The 13,535-nt window shown below is 25.8% G+C and overlaps 2 protein-coding genes across 2 annotated transcripts; one reads left to right on the top strand and one right to left on the bottom strand.

The window, feature by feature from the left end:
• Window positions 1-1,675: 1,675 nt before the first annotated feature.
• LOC101505710 (uncharacterized) lies at window positions 1,676-2,380 on the top strand. The gene has a single exon (XM_004507923.4). The coding sequence runs from the start codon at window positions 1,790-1,792 to the stop codon at window positions 2,156-2,158; it is 369 nt and encodes a 122-aa protein (XP_004507980.1). The 5' UTR covers window positions 1,676-1,789; the 3' UTR covers window positions 2,159-2,380.
• A 4,814-nt stretch (window positions 2,381-7,194) lies between these two features.
• LOC101506035 (protein ELF4-LIKE 4-like) lies at window positions 7,195-7,945 on the bottom strand. Its single transcript, XM_027336617.2, has 2 exons — window positions 7,846-7,945; window positions 7,195-7,723 (listed from the first exon to the last, which is right to left on the bottom strand). The coding sequence occupies exons 1-2, from the start codon at window positions 7,943-7,945 to the stop codon at window positions 7,338-7,340; spliced, it is 486 nt and encodes a 161-aa protein (XP_027192418.1). The 3' UTR covers window positions 7,195-7,337.
• Window positions 7,946-13,535: the final 5,590 nt, after the last annotated feature.

Genomic DNA, 13,535 nt, shown 5'->3' on the forward strand with positions numbered 1-13,535 from the left:
CAAATCGTACTTTGAAGGAAAAATTAAATTTGTCAACTTTATTTTTATGTAACTAAAATAAAAAATCAACACATTTGCCATTTAAAAATTATGTTTAGACTCAAAATGGAAAACCAAAACTTGTGTTGTTTAATATTCAATTTTGGGCTGTATGAAACAGTTTTCTACTGAACCCAAATACTGGTAGGCAACGAACACCTTAATTTCAGCCCAAGAAGATCGGTATGTAGTGATAGAAGAAGCCCAATCACGAGTAAATAGTCTATGGTATCTAAATATGTGAGATAGAAAATTGTATTTTGTATCTCCTCAATTAGACTTGTAGCTTTCATTTATAATTTTTGTCCTTTAATTTATTAAAATATTTTTAAATGAATGGTAAAAATTAAAACAATTTTGGATAATTGAGCAGACCTCTACATTCTAAAATCATAGATTTTTTTTTCTAAACTTTTCGAACTCGAAATTTCATTTTTTCTGAAATTTTCGGTAGCTATTTTCAACAGTAAATTTCAGTTTTTAAAATTTTTGATAGTTCTATTATGTATCGAACTTTAAATCTTAAAAAAATTATACATTAGAAATTTCAAATTTTAAAATTGTTGGTAGAATAAAATTAACTATTGAAAATTTCAAAACTTAATTTTTCAAAAAGTAAATAACTACAAGAAATTTCATCAACGAAATTTCTCATATACAAATTAACTACCGTAAATTTTGATCTTTCAAGAATCCAAAATCTTTTGATAAATCAAAAAATTCTTGCATACCAAATTTTTTGAAAATTAAAATTTCTCATAGTGTTAATTTGTATAGTAGATTGTTGGAGAAAAAAATTTACGTACTAATTTTTTCTTTTTTGATGAAATGGTACAATTTTGAAGCAATTTTTTATAATGAAATGAATGAAAATAAAAATGAATCTTTTTTACATAATGAAAGAATAATGAAAGAGTACAAAGCTAATTGAGGGTACAAAATCTAATGAGGAGTACAAGATTAAAATGGCTCACAAATGACACACAAACTTAATTAGACAATTCTAATAATTTCTTTGGTAAATTCTTAGGTACTCTTCAATTTATTTAGATACACATATCTTTAAAAGAAAGATTGACACTTACTTTAAATTATTTTAAGATTAATTAAATATAAAATAACGTCGTAATTTCGTATAATTAATGATTGGTTAATTGAGTGGTTAAACTCAAATGATAAATAAATTTAAGTTGAAAATAAATAATTTAGAAAATGTTGAAAAATTCAATTATCTTTTATCAAATATTACAAAATTCAATTATCTTAAAAATAAGATGGTTAAAAAAATATATTAACGATTGAATATTATATCCAATCAAAATCTAAAGATTTGATCATATTGTATTAAAAATATTATCAAATATTCTTAGGATAATCGTTAAACATCTAAAAAATTAAATACTATATTTAAAAATATGCCGTGCGTGAACATAAAATATAATTTTTAGTTTCAGATTCTTTTAACACATGTCTCAAGAACAATTGATAATATGTTGCATTTTTATATACTTGGACTATAACAATAGGTCCTAATATCAATGATTAGGTGTTGATTGGACAAATAGGATAACCTTATCAATTCATTTTGAATGGAGAAGCTGCCACGTCAGAGACATGATCAAATATTCCTCTAACTAATTCTCATTCGTGTCTCCACCATCGTTTCTCTCAAAACACAAACACCACGCCCATTTCCACACTCTTTTTCACAACCAATTATCAAGATCACAAAAACAACGAGAAAAAAAAAATGGCTTCAACTTCAACATTTTCAATCGTCGTACCAATAAGTTGTGCCAGCAAGAAGACACAACTTCCAAGGTCTCAATCATTGTTCAACACACCATTACATTCAAAGGCTTTGGCATCATCATCATCATCAAAAGAGAACATAAAGAAGTTTCAAGTGAAAGCTTCGATGAAAGAGAAAGTTGTAACAGGAGTTACAGCAGCTGCATTAACAGCTTCAATGATGGCTCCCAATGTGGCTGAAGCTGCTTCTGTTTCACCTTCTCTCAAGAATTTCTTGCTCAGCATAGGTGCTGGTGGACTTGTTGCTGTTGCCATTGTTGGTGCTGTTATTGGTGTTGCCAATTTCGATCCTGTTAAGCGAAGCTGAAGAGCTTTTGAGGCTTAGTGGGGATTTTAGTATTTCTCTCTCATCATCATATCTCTATAAGTCTATTGTCAATGAAATCTGTGTTGTGTGTAATAATCTCACTTTTCAGTAATCAACTACCGTTACTTCCTATGTATTCAACTTTCAACTTCCATCTTGAATAATTCATTGATTAACAAGCCACTGCAAACATAGTGTAAGAAGCTTTGTTTGTGTGGTCTATGAGAATGTCTAGATCACTCTTGGAATATAGAAAGAATGTTACTGGCCGAATTCAAAAATTGTTAAAGTTTTACATTGAAAAGTTGTCATATATTGAATAACTTTTAACATATAAAAAATTTATTATTAAAAAATCTATTGAATAACTTTTATATATGTCCGGTTTTATTTTTATTATTATATAAAAAGTTTCAAACTATTATAAAAAAATACATCAAAATTGTTGGATGCAATTATCAAATTTTTTCTCTTCTTCCTCTTTCACTTCTCCCTTTTCCGTCTCTTCGATTTTTCTTAACGGTTCTAATACTACGTGGTCTTAAGTAACCTATTTTTAGAGTATCATTATAGTGATATTGAAGGTGTAATTTTAAAATAATTTTCTACAGTACAGTAGTAAAATCAATACATAGTAGCAAAACCAATACATTGTTACTTTGTTACTTTGATGTGCTTTATCATCAAGGTTGACATTGTAGTGGATATATAGGTTCTCTTGCATAATTTTGAACAGTGTTGTGAAATGTCTTAAAGAGAGAAATTTAGTCTGTAACTCAACTAAGTAATTTATTTGATTGCTGAAAATTATTTTAAAAATAATTTTTCAAAACTAACAGCAATCAGTGTAAGTCTGGCTAAGAATGCAGTCAACATAGTTGTCAATATGTATATTTGTGAAGGAGAAAGAGTGGGGTTAGAGGTGGGTTGAATCGAAGAGTTGGAAAGTAGCTAAGGTAGGGCTAGGACATGACACCTAACATTGGGAGGAAGATTGTTTGCAGAGATACTTATAAATGATCCACCAACTTGATTCTCACATTGACAATACGAGATAAACTCATGTCTTTGTGGGGTAAGAGTCAACTTTTTACCAATTGAATTAACTTTTGTTCACTGTTAAGATTGAATATTTCATTAGTAGTTTAGAGTGTTAGTTAGTTAGTTGAGTTTAACCACTTTATTAATTTTGAAATATGTTTTATAAATACAGCTCTTGTGGTTTTTGTTTTCGTATCTTTTATAATCATTTAATATGAATTATTATAAGGTACTTTTCTTTATATCAAGATCTTGTATTTATTTTAAGGACAATGTTGAATGATAAAAAAAGCGAAAGTAACGACAAAATAAGTAGATTTAAAATTAGTTTATTTTTTTATTATATCTCTTATATTTTCTATCAAATATGAAAATAGCCCTTTAGCCAACTTCTAATAAATTGACAATACATCATTATTGTGGTTCTTTAAATATTTACTTTGTATCAACTATCGCCTTTTAAATATTAAATCAATCTTCATCTCTTTCATAATGTAATTTCTAATCTTAAGTGAAACCTTTATTTTTAAATTGTTTATTATAAATGCCCCCACTAACGAATAGAAGAAAAATTGGAGCTCTAGAAATGTTATTTCTTTCATGATTTAGGATCTATGTATTTGGAAAATTAAAATTGGTGGTTGGAATATCATTTCTCGATAACTAGAAGTTTCGCCAACCAAGAGAATTAAGGTGCAAATAGAAACTCTTAACAATGAGAGGATAGGTTTTGAGGATTTTAAATGATTACAATTCACATGCCATTAGGCAACGGAGGAATTAAATAGTGATGCACTTAATTATGAAGATGAAAATAAAACTACATACTATGAATTTCGTTACCTTATGGCAGGTGAAACTTCAATTAGACATGATCTTCGTACCAAACCATCCAATATAGAATGTTTGAAAACGCAACATTGCAACACTTACGGGTCACCTAACAGAAGTGATGTCAACATTGGAAAGTTGATACTAATATTCTTTAAAAGTAATGCAAATTTTCAAAAAATGAATGTGCGATTGTCTTTCTCAAAAGTTTCAACTCAAACGAGTTTAGTTTTATAAAAAGCATGAGAGAGAGTGAAAACAAAAGGGTGGCCACATGTTAAAAATTATCGAAAAATTATTATAAAGTGTCAATTGGTCATAATTAAACATTTCCGCCATGGTACGTGTATTATTATAGTTGGATTAATGTAATTGGGTCCAACCAATGATGTAGATATCTACAAATTCTCATTATTATCATTAAAAAACATAGCTTTCATTGGGCAAACTAGAGTTGATCTCGTTTCTAACCTAGTTGCTGGAAATGTAAGGAACAAATTAAAGGGAAACAAAGCAAAAGTAGATTCCAACCGCACATGTTATGTACCACACAATGTCTATTTTGTCTTGGCTTACTTTAGGGACCAAATCCATTTTTTATATAGGATACTGTTAGTCGTTGATTATTTTTTTCCCCTCGAAACATAGCATGCTTATGTATTTGACGCAGCTTGGTGCTCCTAACAAGTACTAGGTATTTTTTCTTATCTTCACACACAATTGAATTTTGAATTAGAAGTCTAAAAAGTCGTAAACCTGGGTACGAAAGTAGTTGGCAGTTAGTTTAATACAAACTTTTGCTTCTACATAACAATAAGACTTATTTAATTGAGAGAGGTTAAATAGATAACAATTATATAAGAAAATTAATCTTTTATAGTTGTGCGCGAGGTATAAATTTACCAAGAAAAATAAGAGTTGAAGTATCAAATTATATTTAACATTCGCTTGTATATGTAAAAGCTTTGTGATTGTATGTAACTTATAACAAATATTGAAGTGATAAGAGAAAAATAGTTAGTTTATATTGCTCTGATTTGCAAATTTTATTAAGAAATTCAATTAGAACATTTATTTTAATATACCGACCCAATTGAGTTACCAAACAAAATAATGATGTTTATCCATGATTTGATTTGAATCTCTTTATTTGGGTACATGATTTGAATCTCTTAGATACCTCATAACCACACATACGTGAATAGAAAAGCCAACCCAATGAAAAACTAATATTGATTTTTTGACTCACTCACCTATGTATAGTTATATTATACCTTGATTGGTTGTTTCACATTCACGAACGATGATTCATGAATATAAATGTTTTGCGAAATATAGCAATGTAAATGGTAAATCTATGCTTAGTAAGATATTGACCATTATTTCAATAGTGCTCCACTTGTACATTAAAAAAGGTTAAGAAATATATTTTCCTTTTATACAATAATAAAATATAAAAATAATCCACTAAATATATTCTTAAGATTATTGCTTAGAGATATTTGATATTATGAAGAGCGGATTCGTGTCTCAATTATCTTGAGTCTCAATTGCTTTCCAAACATGAAAAAGAAAAAGAAAAACAAGAAAGAAAAAAGAGATAGTCAAAACTAGTAGGCGATAAACAATTTAATTTAATGTAAAAAATGAGATAGACAATTAGATTAAGTATTTAGTAATGAACATGTATCATATCAATGCTCACGTCATATTCCAATAATATATTTGCCTTTGTGTGTTCACATTTTAAAATATCTGCTTTTTATATAATTTATGGTAAAAAATTTAAAATAACGTTTAATATGAGATGAAATTATATTGTAAAAAGAACACGGATGAAATTAAAGATAAATTTGGAATACATTTTTATATTATATTAAATAATAAAATTAATTGCAATTGTAGTCCCTTATTTTAATCAATCCATTAAATAATTGACATTTTCAGAACACCGCAATAAACATTTCATCTAAACTTAAAGGGATTCAGCTTGTGTGTTGTCACAAACAAATGCAGTCACGCAATCATCAAGTTGGAAGTGGTCTGATCAAAATCGAACCATATTCCTAACTTTGAAATTTTTTATTAGACAAAAATTAAAAAATTTCGTGACATTTAAATAAGATCAGACGGTTCTGAGATGTTAAATGTATGTGACTCTAGCCATCCCAATCATAATCCAAATTCAATTTATACACTTTGAAGAGTGAACTGTCTCTTCTGTATATGTAACATTTAGAAAATTTAAAAATGATATAAATACGACTTACACTTAAACTCTAATTTTTCTCTTGCTCTCAAATGTTTATTCTTTCCAATTTCACATCTCTATTAAAACTTTAAAACATTAAAAGTATATATCGGCTTTTTAGCTTTTTATATATTTAATATTTAGGCAATTAATTCCTAATTCTTACTTTGGATGAGAAGTGAAAGAGAAAAAAGGTTGAACTATTGGAGGTTACTGTTTTAGGACTATTCCCATGTAGGCAGCGTTAGTTCATGTGTTTGAATGTGGGGCGTGACAATTTGAGAAGTGGAAACTGCGTACATATATGTTGCACATGTTCTGAAACAAATGAAAGAAAGTACTAGCTTTATGATTTAAAAATAAAAATAAAAATAAAATAATTTTTGTTCCCGATCACTCACCACCACAAGAACAGAATCTCATATAAATGATGATGAGCCTTTTGACTAATGTTTACATTTCCTTACATGCACTTTAATGGTTGGTGTTGGTAGAGAAATATAAAGTATTCCATTTCATCTCAAAACAAAACACTAGAGCTTAAAACAAGGGGCCCAATATGTTCTCATTTATGGGATGATCGAAACTCAACTTATATATACATTTATATTTGTTATGACAAAAAAAACTTAAATTAATCTTTAAACTACCAAAAAATTCGAAACACATGGGATTTATTATTTTAAAAATATTTGAAAATTACAATTTACTGTAAAAATAATATCTAAATTTTATAACGATAGAAGAGACTTAATAATTGAAATTTTAATGATTAAAAAATTAATCTATATTTTTTATTGAATTAAAAATTAAGAGGGTAATTTCCTACATGAGAGATTTACTCGATTAAAATTTATGAAACCCCTTTTGACAAACAGAAACAAAGAAAAGTTCTGTTACATAGTAAGAGGAATGGTGAAAATCATATACATATATTTATTTAAAATGTAAGCAATAAGTAATTAATGAAGTGAAGAAATTTCTGTAATACAAACAGCTACAGAACCTTTTTTTTTCTCTAACCACCAAGCAAAATGAAAAAAAAAAAAAAAGTGTCTAAAGAGGTCTGTGTCGCTTGTGAGTGGCTTTACCGTCTGATTTAACAGCACCGCTTGAATCTCCCTCAGAAGAAACATCAATGGATTTGGCGAAGGAAGTTGAAAGATCTGCATAAAGTTCAGCCACTCTTCTTATGTTGTTGTTAAGCTCCCTAATAAGACCAACATTCCTACTGAGGTTGTCAGGGATCCTAGACTCATGATTCTGGTTTATCTCATTGATCAGTACTCGGTTTTGATCCAATATGTTTTGGACTTGAACAAAGCTTTTTTGAAATGTTTGGAGGATTTTGCCATCAATATGAGTACCATTGTGAAGGGTGGAGTATGTGTCATCCTCCATTTGGGGGGTGTGGAGAGTAAAAAGCTTAATCAAGGTAAAATCTGTCCTGCATCATGTTGAAATAAGATGAGAAGAAAGATGTAAAATATTGAAAATGTTTTGAAAAATATTATTTTTGAAATTGATCTATAGTAATCATATCATCCATCATATTTGTAGGTACCTGCACTAACCAAACAGAGAGACAAAACATAAGTAGTTTGGAATTGTTTAAGACTCTGGGCAGATGAGACAAGTTCTGAGGTATAAATGATGACCATCATCAGTTCTTTTTTTAGAGGAATCAGATTATAAGCTATTATTATTATTATTATTATTATTATTATTATTATTATTATTATTATTATTATTATTGATTTGTATCTTAGAGTTTTATGGAGTATAATACTCAATAACCCAATTATTTGAAAATATTTTTTTTTAGATAAAGAGGGCCCAAAGACCCAAAGCCAAAATTAATAGTATTTGAAGCCATGTACTTTTTTTATATCATTATTTTTAAATTCACGATTAATTTTACTTTATGGGTACCTGTATCAACTTTTCTCATAAATACTTAAAGAATTATACTGCTTGGTGATATTATTATTATTTTCTTTGTTCTAAGATGATAGATGTATAATAAATAAAAGTGAGTAATAATTTTATAAAATTATTTTTATCAAGTACAATTGTGTTCATAATTATCATAAATGCAAAATAAAATATATTAGTTTGTGAGTGATATAATTAGTATTAATCAGAGAGTACACAAAGAAAACAAAATAACTAGGCTTAATTCTAGTTTTTGTCCCTCTATTTTAGCTGAATCGTGAAAGTAGTCCTCCTATTTTATTTTTCTCCAGTTTTGATCCTTCAAACATAATTTTAGTTCAAAACATGATTAAATTTCATTTTTTTTTTTTTTTTGCATTTATTTAAGTCACGTCATGCTTCAAGATCTCATTTGCAACAATTGTACCTAAAATTTATTATCATAAATGGTGTAGTACGGTTTTAAAAAAATAAAATTTCACCAAATTTTGGACTAAAATTTTGTTTGGGGACTAAAACTGGGGAGAAACAAAATGGAAAGATTACTTTCGCAATTCAGCCAAACTAGAAGGACCAAAAATGCAATTAAGCCAGATAACTAATAGTATATTGAAAATGAAAATGATCATTCAATTTAAGATAATATTTTTTATAAATAAAATCACTCATCATTAGAAAGATGAAATATTATTTTAATTGAGCTAAATTATAAAGTTGATGATGATCTTAGTAGATGGTACATAATGGTTCTATATCGTTTTGACAAAACTTCATAAATAAAATATATGAGATAAGTTTTGATACATATATTTATAAGATTGACCCCATATGTTTAAAGGCAAACAAAATGTCATAATAATGTATTTTTAAATAAAAATAACACAAATCTTATAAATAAATAAAAAATAAAATCAAGTTTTTGTGCATTCAAGATCGAATTTGGGTTAAGACAAAAAAAAATAGATCTCTTAACTCGATCAATTGAATTAGATCAACATCTATAACTAATCTATTTTATTATACATATGTAACTACATTGAATTATTTTTTACTTTTTTTACCCTCAATTTTTAATACACATAGTTTTAACTTAAATTGTTTGTACATTGGTTAGTTCGGACCCTATATACTCTGTTAATGTTTTAACAAAATTAACATTGAAAAATTAATATTTCAAACATGAGATAATCATGAACTTTTATTTCCAACACTTTAATATTCTCTTTATCTTATAATGAATATAATTTAAATTTTTTGTATATGTATTAAAATATATAATAATTAAACAAAAAGATAATTTATTTTATCAAATTATACATCATAACTATTGATAAATTTTTTTACTTTTATTAATATAAAATATAATAATATTTTATAAATTATCGTGTATATAATAATTATTAAGTAATAGTATAAAAATAATAAAAATTATATTAAAATTTGAAAATAATTTTTTTTCTTCCTAAAGTCACAATGAGACAGAGAGAGTAGTGTTTTGAGCTATTTTCAAAAGTGATACTACTGCACCAACTAACTTGGCTTTTATTGATTGTATTTTTTTAATCATGAGATGGTAAAAAGTGGATCTCATTTCCATAAAAGGAACCTTTTTTATTGTACTCATCGAATACCTAGCTAAAGCACAGAGTTTCAAACAAGAATCTCATAAAGAGAAAAAAAAATGACAATGATACACAGACTGCGAAGGTACTACTATCACTGCACAGACAAAATCATTAACCCTTTTCAGACAAAATTACCAAAAACAAAAATAAGAGGTTTTTTTTTTCCTTGGTCAAAAAAATAAGAGAGGAAGTAAAAACAGTCCAAATGTTCCATACATTGTTCAAATCCCACGAACACGCTCACATTGATTGAAGAACACCAAAAACTCATTTAATATTCTGGTGGTTGGATTAAATCAAAAATTAAAATGTTCCGACTTCGAACTAAGCTTGGACAACTTGAAATGGAACAGTGCATTTGAATCATTGAAACTTCAACATATATTTTTTATTAAATTACGCGGACACACTATAATTCTACAAAATTCATTGGAAATCTAAATATATACAAATTCAATAAAAAAGAACATAAACTTATTGAAGAAAAAATAATAGAATCTATTATTGTTGACTCAAAACCCACTAAATTGCAATTACAAATATGACCTAATTGCTAGGATTATTTTATTGAGCGAGAAGGAGGAAGAATAAAACAAACTGAAAATATTTTTTTTTTATAAAACCAATGTGATTGAATAAAGGGAGGGAACTGAAAATAAAAACACACACTAGAGAACAAAATTCTCATTTTATTATCAAGTTATATGAAGTGAGTATATTTTTGCAAACATTATTTAAAAAAATAAATTAAATGGGAAGTACAAGTATGAATGAAAAATCGTACCTTGAAAATCTGAAACATTTAGTAGTACTACAACATGAGAAGAGACATAGATTGGAAAGAAAGGGGATGGTGAGAAGAGGAGCAGCGAGTAATAAAGATCGGCGATTGAGTCGAATCTGCGGAGCAAACGGTCTATCCTGTGAATTCAGAGAGAGAGAATATGTAGATTTGACACTCCCTCTTGGACATTTTTTTATATATAGAATCTTAGTTTTTAGAGTTTTTAATGTATATATTTATTTTTTATTATTTTTTTCTTTAAATACTTTACTCCTAAATTAAATTCTCTAAATGTCCTATTTTTTTATTTTAAAAAGAAGTCGTTTTTTTGGGGGAAAGCGATCTTCACAGAATTTTTTTTTTATTTCATTAGGAAGTCGTTTTCAGGGGAAGCGACCTCCAACTGCATAACAATAATTTATTATCACATTTATTTAACATTATATTTAGTTGGAGGTTGCTTTCTCGAAATTGAGACAAAAAAGTAGGGCATTCAAAGAATTTAACTTGGGAGTGAGGTATTTAAGGAAAAAAATAATAAAAAAGGATATATACATAAAAAAACTCTAGTTTTTAAATATAAAAATTAAAAACTTCCATAATAATAATTCTTCCGTTTAAAATAATCGATTTTCTTTTAAAAAAATAAGTTTAAAAATAAATAATTTTTTAAAATTTTTAATGTAATTTTTTCACTTGTTATATTTAATAGATATTTTTTGTATCATGTTTAATATACTATGTTTCATCGTACATTTATGTCATTAATAATATATTAAAGTATTATTCTATATTATCTCTCATATTTAATTTCTTAATTCATGTAAAATGATAAAATAATTCAATTAGAATCATTATGATGAAGTATTATATATTAATTTTATTAATAAATTGTATTATTTTTTAATTTATTTATCGGGGGATAAAATTAATTAATTTTCTCAGTTTAGTATATATTGATAATTACATAAAAAAAAATATTTACTATAAGTAAGCATATTTTGAAAGAAAAAAATTAATAATTTTTTTACTAAAAATAGCTGCTGATATTAAAAAAAAAATATCATTACAAAAAAATATCATATATCACTTTGTATTTATGATAATAAAAAATACACTAATAAATAACAAAAATAATTTAATAAAATTATTATTCTCCTTTTTTTATTTATATTAATCATATCATAATACATAATACATGTAAAATAAACAAAACTGATATTAACTGAGCGATAAATGCAGCACAAATTTTGATTAGGATTTAAAATTAAAATATATTATAGTTGGAGACATTTTGAACGTTAACCAAATCACACTCTGTGTAGTAAAAATAATCACAATGCGTTTAAGCAAAATTTCAACTATTAACTTACAAATTTGTGTCTTAATCTTTAATACTATAAGTCCCATAAGTTCAACTCATATAATATAATAGTTGTAAGTATATTTGATATAAAGTAAAATTATTGAAACATAAAATTTAATATGAAATAAAATACAGATATAATATTTTAATATTTTATAAATAATAAAATATAAGTTTTATAGTATATTTTATATAATATTGTATTTATGTATCATTTTGTATTAAATTTTATATTCTAATAATATTATCTTTGATATATTTGCTAGACGTGTATTTAAAATATCTTTATATATATTATAGAGGTTGATTTAAAACTTTTCTTAAGTCAATCAATCACGAATTATTTTAGGTATAAATTTTAAATTAATTATAATTAAAATCAAATTATATTTTTAATGAATTTATTAGTATGATTTATTGACATTTTAAAAATCCTTAAACATATAGTTTTAATCAAATAAATCCTTTAGATTATTATTATTTATAATTTATTAATTAAGAAATATAAATATATTTATAATCACATAATATTAATGTTCATTTAAAAAATCATTATTTTTTAACTAATTAAGTATTCAATAATTATTTTAACTAAAAGCAAAATAAATAAAGTATAGATATATAAGAAAGATAAATTTATATAAAAAGTATCAAATAAGATTAAATTTCCAAAAATATAAAATAAACAAAAACCATTAATATTATGTATCGTCATTTAATTAAATTTGAATGAAAAGTTAAAAACGCAAGTGGTTTAGATTAAAAAAAGAAAGTAACCAGTAAGTTAATGAGTTTTTCACGATGTAAAATATGAGTATATTAGTATTATGTTCTTTTATGTTTTTGCTTGGGTTTAGTTTATGCCCCGAAATATTTATATCCTTTTATCTTTTCATAACATTTTATGTCTGTTGTTTGTGGATTTTGCTTAATCATGTCAACTTGGTTGGAAAAGATGACTTTGTCTAATTCATTATGCGTAGTCTTATTAAAAAAAAGTTGTGGGTGAGATCAAAATCTCTCCCTCTGTATGTAAGAGTGTTTAGATTGAATGACACATGTATCTACTAATATAATCAGTGTTTTAGGTTCAAATCTCTCCTTTTTCTTTTTTCTTTAGTTTAAGCAATTAAGCAACAACTTTTAAACATTTAGTGAAATTTTTTTGTTCTTTATATCTCACAACACCCAATAGAGTAGTATTGATGATTGTAAAAGGAGATACACGATTTATTTTTTTAAAAAAGAAAGGCTCTCATTTAAATATAAGTGTGTAATACTAGACCTCAAAAACCTTTGTAACATGTGAATGTTTACTATAAATTTCTTTTATATAACGTGATTTATTTGAAGTACGTGAGATACTAAAAATAAATACCAGATATTTGAATTCATAATTAATTATGTATTAGAAATTTAATCTATTTCGTTAAATTCAACCACGTTGATAAATATGATATTTTTATCTTGGAGATATTTAATATAATTTTTTATTTATTTAAAAATATTTTCTTAATACCACATTCTGAAAAAAGTTTTGACAT

This window comes from Cicer arietinum, chromosome 7, assembly GCF_000331145.2.
Source record: "Cicer arietinum cultivar CDC Frontier isolate Library 1 chromosome 7, Cicar.CDCFrontier_v2.0, whole genome shotgun sequence".
NCBI lineage: Eukaryota > Viridiplantae > Streptophyta > Magnoliopsida > Fabales > Fabaceae > Cicer > Cicer arietinum.

Coding starts and splice junctions, on each gene's coding strand:
- LOC101505710 (XM_004507923.4), top strand. CDS start 1,790: ATGGCTTCAACTTCAACATTTTCAATCGTCGTACCAATAAGTTGTGCC.
- LOC101506035 (XM_027336617.2), bottom strand. CDS start 7,945: ATGATGGTCATCATTTATACCTCAGAACTTGTCTCATCTGCCCAGAGT. Junction 7,724..7,845: donor TCTCTGTTTGGTTAGTGCAG/GTACCTACAAAT, acceptor GATGCAGGACAG/ATTTTACCTTGATTAAGCTT.